The 8,120-nt window shown below is 46.2% G+C and overlaps 2 protein-coding genes across 2 annotated transcripts; both read right to left on the reverse strand.

Moving 5' to 3' along the window:
* Positions 1-1,332: 1,332 nt before the first annotated feature.
* On the reverse strand, positions 1,333-2,827 carry K444DRAFT_668267 (ring-opening amidohydrolase). Its single transcript, XM_024887390.1, has 2 exons — positions 2,395-2,827; positions 1,333-2,343 (listed from the first exon to the last, which is right to left on the reverse strand). The coding sequence occupies exons 1-2, from the start codon at positions 2,516-2,518 to the stop codon at positions 1,451-1,453; spliced, it is 1,017 nt and encodes a 338-aa protein (XP_024730184.1). The 5' UTR covers positions 2,519-2,827; the 3' UTR covers positions 1,333-1,450.
* Positions 2,828-3,713: 886 nt separating this feature from the next.
* On the reverse strand, positions 3,714-5,584 carry K444DRAFT_619257 (putative MFS phospholipid transporter). Its single transcript, XM_024881483.1, has 3 exons — positions 5,306-5,584; positions 4,324-5,252; positions 3,714-4,273 (listed from the first exon to the last, which is right to left on the reverse strand). The coding sequence occupies exons 1-3, from the start codon at positions 5,453-5,455 to the stop codon at positions 3,889-3,891; spliced, it is 1,464 nt and encodes a 487-aa protein (XP_024730185.1). The 5' UTR covers positions 5,456-5,584; the 3' UTR covers positions 3,714-3,888.
* Positions 5,585-8,120: the final 2,536 nt, after the last annotated feature.

An 8,120-nucleotide genomic window follows, 5' to 3' on the forward strand; every position in this document is an offset into this window, starting at 1 on the left:
ATATTAAATATAGCTTTAGATAATAACTCTAGTAAAAACAAAAGTAATAGAAAAGATAATAAAGCTATAAATAAGTAGAAAGATAATATTTATAATATATTTTCTAATAATCTAGATTTAGTTTATAATATCCTTTCCTATTAATATATTTAATTAATAAACCTCTCTATTTCTTAATCTTTTCCTTATATATGACTTCCTTTTCCTCCTCTTCTATAATAATACTTTGATTTCCTTATATTACCTAATAATATTACTAAAGTAATAAAGCAAATTAATAATAAGGCTAAAGTTAGAGAGATAGAACTATATTAGGGTAGGAAGCTAAAGAAATTAGAGAAAAATAAGGCAAATCTAGAGGCAAGCTTAGTATATATTTATAGAACCAAATTCTTTTAAGCTTATATTACTTATAGTAATAAGAAGAGACTAAGGGGCCCTTTTAAATACTATATAGTTATAAAAGGCGAATTTAATAGTACTTATATAAATTATAGATATAATAATAATAGTAAAGTCTATACTTTCTATTAACTTAATACTAATCCTATTAAGTCTGGAAAGCCTCGCTCTATATTTGCAAAACCCTTTATACTAAAGCCTCGACTGCCTATAAGATATAGAAAGCAAGTATAAAGATAGATATAAGGTTAGAAGGTAATAGGGAAGGAGATTATAGTAAAGAAGGGTAAGGATATTAGAAGAGAAGGGAATAAAGAAAATATAGATAATTCGAGTAATATAGGTAATACGGAGGATATAGAGAGTAAGGGAGATAGAGATATACCTCATAATCCATGGGATTTGCCTTACGGACCATACAAGCTAAGGGGGGGTTAGGAGTAGTCGAGAATAAGGCGTATATACTATACTTTTTTTTTTTTAGTGAGGTGTGGTGGGGGGGGGTGTGGGCGCGAAAATCAGAAAATCAGAAAATCACTTTTCGCTTCTCGGATTTGTCCGCTAGCCCGCTAATGGCCTCAGTACAAGATGGCGAAAAATGCTTTCCTGGCAAAATGAAAACCACGAGCTTCGATCAAGGAGATCACGAAAACAATTACGCGCAAATGAAGGAGTTCAAATAAGCATAACTAAACAAGTTGGATAAAGGGAATTTCCAGAGCTTGAAATAGAAGGCCATTGATTCGCGAGTTGAGACCGTTTGGCTGTTCATCTAATGGGTTTAGCCAGGCTGATTGACTCCCGTACTATCGCGATTCATCTGATCCTGCACCCCGACTCGGCAATTTACTAGAAAAGTCATGTACTCCGCACTTGCGATGAAACATCTTGCAAACGGAGATAAAGTAAAATTAACTGAGTGTATCGTGTATTTGAGCCAAATGTGGAAACTTGGTCAACAAACTTGGTAGGACATGGGGTGAAAGAAGCAGAACAACGGTTAGCTCCTGAGATGAGCCGTTATAAAACATCCATTCATGTCCTGAATCTATGCCGCGACCCTATATACCACGCAAATGGGACCGCCACCAGGTGGGCCTTGGCCTTCAGCTCCACCGGAAACGTAGAGCCGCGTTTCCCCAACCAAGCCCGAGAGCAAACCTCCCACTGCCGCACGAGCATGTCTGGTACTGTGGATATCGCTGTCTGTATTCATTGTGTGTCTGTTCCCGCGGATATTACCAGTCGGGTCGGATTCCGCTTTTGCGAATACCTGCAGCACATGGCCGCCCTCGCGATCGACCTGCTCCAGCAATTTGGTTATTGCCTTTGCATCAATTGCATCATCCATGTAACCTGAAACAGCTCTCAGTCCACCGGAAGAAGTATCTGATGCTATTATAAGAATGTGACAGTCTTCCAGTTCGCCCCCGGAGCTACAACTAGCTTTGGCGCTCCATGTGGATTGGCTCCTTATTGCCTCATCGAGGTGACATTCTTTTACTTCATCCAAAGCAATAGCTATGCCAAGAGCAGAGGAATATCTAGACTTGGCCATGGATTCGTAAGTATCGGTTGTGACTGGAGTCTTCCCTGCAGCTTTGATAATTTCCACCTTTTCTGAGGTGAGGAGAGGACACTTGATTAATACGAGGCGGACTTGGTCTCTCGCGATGCCGGACTCCTTCAGAATCGACCTAGTTGATGAAGAAACCTCGAGAGCATGGACCGAAGTTCCGATCTCGTGAGGTTGAAGGGTCCTTGTACGTCCTACTGCTGCCCGAAGCCCAGTAGTTGATGAATCACGGACCACGAATGTTACGTGGGGGCTCAGAACGCCTTCTGTACCCCCCGAGAAGACAGTTACGGCAGATCGTGGAATCAGGGGTTCCCACACGTGAGCGCTGAGTGTTCGGGAGAAGTCGTTTACGCACCCATTCCCTAAATGGTCAGCCATTCCAGATCCATAACACCGAGTATCTAGTTACGTACCCTCTGATTTCCCAATGACAGCCAGAACATCACCTGGTTCGTAACCAGCTGCTTTCAACTCTTTCAAGGGAGACGTGTCGGAAGGAGAAGATACACCGTACTTGAGTATGTTGATGCTGGACATGGCCAGAAGAAATTGAGGCTGTTGTCACGTTGACCGCCGGTTCTTAAAGCAGACGATAAACAACAATTGGCCCAAAGACTTTAGATGACGTGTAGGAACGATTGGCAGAGGAAACTTCCTCTAAATAGTTGACCAAATCAGGAGCTTATCTCGCCGCCGGCCTCGGGCCGTCGCGCTCAACTTGATGTGTTGTGTTGTAATCTTACTTGTCTGGGCCGTTTCTCTTCATCCACCTCTCCAGCCTAGACGAGGAGGCTCAACAGCGCCACGCGCGAGGTTTCCAAATGTCGACAATCGTCATTAACAGCGAGAATGATATTTAATGTCAAAGAATAAAAATGAGGTTTAGTGGGCCACACAAACCTCAAACACGGTCAAGTCCCGCTAGCGCGGAAAGCGCGTCCCAGATTTACGACGGACAGGAACACCAAAAAATCGAGAATTGATGTGTGTTAGTTAATTGACATCCTCTCCTCTCCTCTTATCTTGCGTCACTACGCCCAGGCAAACACACGGAATTGCGATACCGAAAGTAAACTTTCGAAAATAATTAGAATGCCACGAGTTTTTAGCGTCACGATTCGTTAAATGCGCGCACACGAAGGCGCGCGGCGTCGAAAATCGTCCAGCGGCCAGCGCCAAGGAATACCAAAATCGCTACGTTTAGAAAATCACACCAAATCTCAACGGAACGCCCGAAACTCTTTAAAAGTCCTTTGCGTAATAGAAAAGAAGCAAATCTAACTTCCGCGAAATTTTCACGATAATTAAATATAAGGGGGAATTGTGAGAATTTATGATTGGGAGGCACGGGAGGGTCAAAATTGCGCCCGTCCTCGCTTAGGGAATTTGGACGAATTTCGATGCTGCTCGCCTTCGTATACGAGACATACTCCGTAAGGGACTATGGAGATTATTTTCGCGGTGGCCTTGTTATAGCCTTAATTTTAAAGCCACGTGCCAATTGGCTGCATTCTATTAAATTGGTGCTGTTGGTAGTCCATTGGCAAGTGGCATTCCAAGTTGGTGCGGATCGTACCAAAATCGCTTCGCTAATTGCCACTTGACAGCGAACAGCCAACAGCACCACGCACGTGTCAACAGCACGTGCGCCTAGGCGAAAAATCGTTGCCCCGGGTTGCCTCGCGTGATGTATGGGCTATAAGCAGTGTGACGTTAGTTGATGTAAGAATCGTGGTTGTTTTCATGTATTTCATAGATAAGGTAGAATTGATATTTTTGAGGTCGAAATCCAGCTTCCTGATTGGCTAAAATCAAGCGAGAACCAGGGCCAAGGTCGACCCGGCCGCAGGGGAGGGGAACGGACGGTCCCCCCACCAGCACCCCCTCACCACCTCGCAACAAATCAATCATTCCATACCATTTGCCTGTCTAAATTCTTTACTTCCCATGGTGCTAGTATCGTACCCACGCTCCTCAAGATAGCTCCTGAACCTCGCATCCTCCGCCTCAATCGTGTCCTGTGTAATCGTCGGCAAGAACAAGAAACTGATAATCGCAGAGAAAATGCAAAGCGCCGAACTGAGATAGAAAGGGTATTGTCCCTGTTTAATCACATCACCTCCAGCATCAGCGATCAGGAAGGGGAAAATATATGTCCCGACGAAGGCACCGATCTTCCCTGTAGCCGCTGCGATCCCATAGTATTGACCTCGGACGGCCGTTGCAGAGGTTTTAGAGGCGATCAGACCGATGTTGTCTCCTGGGCCAACTTCGCCTAGGGCGAGGAAGATACTTACATACGTTAGCAATTATGAATGGGCAAGGGAAATGGGGAAGAATACCCATAAACAACAACGAATCCAGCAACGTGCTTAGCGGTATCAAGGTACGAGTAAATGCCCGTCATGATAAAGCCTACAATACCCTGTGCTAAGACCCCAGCAATCAGGCAGTTTTTCGGTCCAATCCAATCACTTAAGAAAGCGCCGATGAAGGCACCCGGGATGTAGAAGACGTTGATGAGCGTGCTCCAGCCGAAGGATACCCAAAGGGGGTACGTATCGCCGATGATGAAAAACAGCCATGAGGACGAATAAATCGAAAAACTATAACTGAGGAAATCATAAATAAACCAGATGGTCGAGATAATCAGAAGTCGTTTCCAGTAAAAACGTATGATCAGACCATAAGGGTACTTGCTCATCTTCTGTCTATTGTACTCCTCTGGTTCCTTGAGCTGGGAGCGGAACGCGAGCAAGATGATCGGTGGAATAACAGCAATACCAAGGCAGATGCGCCATGCTACTCTCAAGTGCCTTTCGGAGGTGATCAAGACGACAATCATAGGAACCAGCGTCCCGATCGCGAAACCCATGTCGATCATGAAGTTTGTGGCGAACACAAACCAGCGGTTTCGGTGCCCTGGCTTGAGTTCTGCAGTTCCTTCTGAGGCGGCGACACTTCCCGCTGGGTATTCTCCTCCTATTCCAATACCGACAAGAAATCGGTATGCGGTCAGTGCTGCGAGCATGCCTCCTAGGGAACCTCCTGCGCCATATGCTCCTGCAGAGAGGGCGGAGAAGACAATCATGATGATGGTGGAGATTATGAGGGAGAGCTTGCGGGACCAGTAGTCGCTGAGAAAACCGAAAACAAGTTGGCCAACGACGGTACCGACGAATGCAATCGAAGCGATGTTCTTGCGTTGAGGAGAGTTGGTGAAAGCTTTGCCGTAGATAGCTGCGAGAATGGTGTTCACGGAACCGATGACCTGCATTGAAGGTTAGGACGGGTTTCATAGCTTTTGAAAGGCATAGTGCATACACTTTGGAGGTATCCATCAGAGAACAGTCCAGCGCCGCAAGCAATGACAGGCCAACTGCGTTGCCATCTCGTCTTTGGAAGCGCCTCGAGGGGGACTTCAGAAGCGTGGATGCCAGAGTCCGGCGGCATGTAGGTGTTGTCCTTCTCCATGATGAAGACCTGGAAACGGTGGAACTGGACTACAGTTTCATGGAAGCACTGAGGAATGATATCACAAAGAGGAAAGGATATACATATGGGCCGAGGAAGCTTTATATTATGTAGCATGTAGTAACCTTCCCAATGTGGAGGTGCAGGAGCGAAGGTGGGGTGAACTACCCTATCAGGATCTAGGACCCGGACCAATGAACTAAAAGGCTCCCCTCTCGTGCTCTCGCTTTCTAAAGTCTAATTGAACTCTATTGAAAGTTTGCCGGGTCAAGGGCCATCCCAAGCTAGAAGCTCCGCATATACAGGGGGGCTTTCGGTCCAGAGAGAGGCACTTGAGGTCTAGGACGAATGAAGAAGAGGGGATCCGCAACATGCCACAATGCAAAAACTCATACGTAGACGGCAACGTTGCGAACCCGGGATCGAGATAACGATAGAGCGTCGATCGCAGCGGGCACGCCGAGCCGAAGCGGGCCATCGATCACATGCATCACTGCAGTGAGTGATCAAACGCGGATAAGTCCCTCTTGAAATGGTTGCATCATCGAGTCATGAGTATGCTTCAGGTCTGCGGCTTGCGTACCTTAGATACTGTAGTAGAAATTGCGCTCCAAAGCACAGTTTTGGGCGCTGGGCGCGGAAATGGGTTGTGGACCTGAAGTGTGGATCCTAGTTCAGAAGCTTGTTTTGCGCCGTCGTAGCCGGATCAGAAAATGTTAATTATCTATTTTGGCCCCGCGATGTCGGATAAACAGTAGGTGTTTTGCGGTCTTCATATGATCTGATAGAAAGCTCGTATGAGCTCATATTAGATTTCAAAGATATGATCACTTCAGAAGATAATTTGGATGAGGAAAGAAGATGACGTTCGGACTCACCGAGCGGCCGCTGATGCTTGCATTGCATTGCGGCTGCAGTAGCTCCCTCTCGCTTCAAAGCTTGTGCTCGAACCCTGGAAGCTTCGCCTGCGTAGCCTATGATTGAAAGGTCGATATGCATGAAGTCACTCGTCTTGAGATTCAGAATCCGTTGGTATGGTCAAGCTAGATGCTCTAGAAGCCCACGTGTGTCCTTGGTTGGAACTCAAGTTTGTGGGTTTAAGGAAGGGTCATCCTCACAGATCGATTTTGAGTACATTAGATGGCAATGTGAATTGTCAGTTGCATGGGAGGGGAAGTCCTGCCCTATCATTTCAAGTTGGACCCTCCCTCCGCAATGTTTGATTCCGCCGGTGTGGCAGAGCTAAATCTTCCAGATTACCACGTGTGTTTCCTGGTTGGAGCTGGCTGGACCTGCTTGATAGGGGAGGCTTAAGCCTGCGCGTCGGCCTCGTCCCGAATGTAGGGTATACGACCAGACTTCTGGACCCATCATCCCACAAAGCGTGAAGGAAGTAATTTAGTTCACGGCAATAAATCTACTCGCAATTACTGTCAAAGATTTCCGTATGTAGCACGGGTATTATATTAGTGCCATACTCGTCCACAAGCCCTACTCTGAACCCAATTGAGAAGTGTTAGAGCCGGATTAAACAGGCGTTGTGGGTTCACCAGCCAAACGCCCACACCACTTAACAACTCAAACTTAGATTTGACCACAACACAGCTTGGGGAAATAAACTCTATATTCGGACTCCCCAGAGTATTCTCTATAATCTATAAAGTTCTGGGGACTTTCCAAATACTTCTGAGAAAAATGTCAATTTTTTGGGGTTCTGAAAGGGGTAAAAGTGTGTGGCTGGCGGTTGAGTCGTGTGGGCGTTTGGTTGGTGAACCCTTCTGTGGCTGAGAGGACGCGGCACTCTTTGAAGAGTGGGCACCAATTCTCTATGATTGGATTAATAAGCTAGTTTTAAAGCAGGATCATTGGATTTATTCTCATGAATTGCCATGGGTGGTCTACTCCCAATTAAAATACGATTTTGCGATGCAATTAATAAGTGAAGTGTGTATACCCTGTGCGCATAGACTACTGTCGATCGGCTCGGTCTGGCCCTAATCGACACCCCAATCGACACCTGTGAGGGTGTAGATAATTGGGAGAGAGGATGATGATCAATTGATGGTGTGTGAGGAATGGAAAGTACAGCTAGTGCACCTCGCTAAGGAAGGCACATCCACGGGCGTCGTTTTACTTTTACCCCGTTTCAGGGTTGTAGGCTTCTGGATCCTTTTCTGCCGCTCCACTACTAGCGAGGCTGGCAGTCAGTGACAGAACCGCCAAGAACTTTGTTTGTTTCGTTTCATCCAAACTTTATCAGCAGACATAACATCATACTGATGCCACCTTGCACACCAGGCTTTTTCTACGCATCTGCGATGCACTGCAGATAGCTTATATCTCTGGAATGAACTCCTCGATAACGAGACATCCCAATTCCTGCCACGGTAAGTAATTCCCAAAATGAGCATGATGCAGCTATCACCTCTCTGAAACGCGGACTTCCCTCACCACTCCGGCGACACACCTCCTTGAAGGAAAATGAGTGTGCCAAAGCGCCTACCCTGTGTAAGGGACGATCTCACAATCTTCGCTGTCTTTTCGTTTATTTCCTTCTCGACCCTCTTGTCAGTTCATCCAATCTCTACGGTGTAGATTTTCCTTCGTTCGTCGGGTCTGTGACCCCCTGATTGAGTCTGAGACTCCTTTTATTTTTATTTTACTG

Source organism: Hyaloscypha bicolor (assembly GCF_002865645.1).
Source record: "Hyaloscypha bicolor E unplaced genomic scaffold K444scaffold_157, whole genome shotgun sequence".
NCBI classification, from domain to species: domain Eukaryota; kingdom Fungi; phylum Ascomycota; class Leotiomycetes; order Helotiales; family Hyaloscyphaceae; genus Hyaloscypha; species Hyaloscypha bicolor.

Excerpts from the sequence above, each read along its gene's own strand:
- K444DRAFT_668267 (XM_024887390.1), bottom strand. The coding sequence starts at position 2,518 with ATGTCCAGCATCAACATACTCAAGTACGGTGTATCTTCTCCTTCCGAC. Across the intron at positions 2,344-2,394 it reads TGTCATTGGGAAATCAGAGG|GGAATGGGTGCGTAAACGAC; the intron begins GTACGTAACTAG and ends CTGACCATTTAG.
- K444DRAFT_619257 (XM_024881483.1), bottom strand. The coding sequence starts at position 5,455 with ATGGAGAAGGACAACACCTACATGCCGCCGGACTCTGGCATCCACGCT. Across the intron at positions 5,253-5,305 it reads CTGATGGATACCTCCAAAGT|GTCATCGGTTCCGTGAACAC; the intron begins GTATGCACTATG and ends CCTTCAATGCAG. Across the intron at positions 4,274-4,323 it reads GGATTCGTTGTTGTTTATGG|TATCTTCCTCGCCCTAGGCG; the intron begins GTATTCTTCCCC and ends AACGTATGTAAG.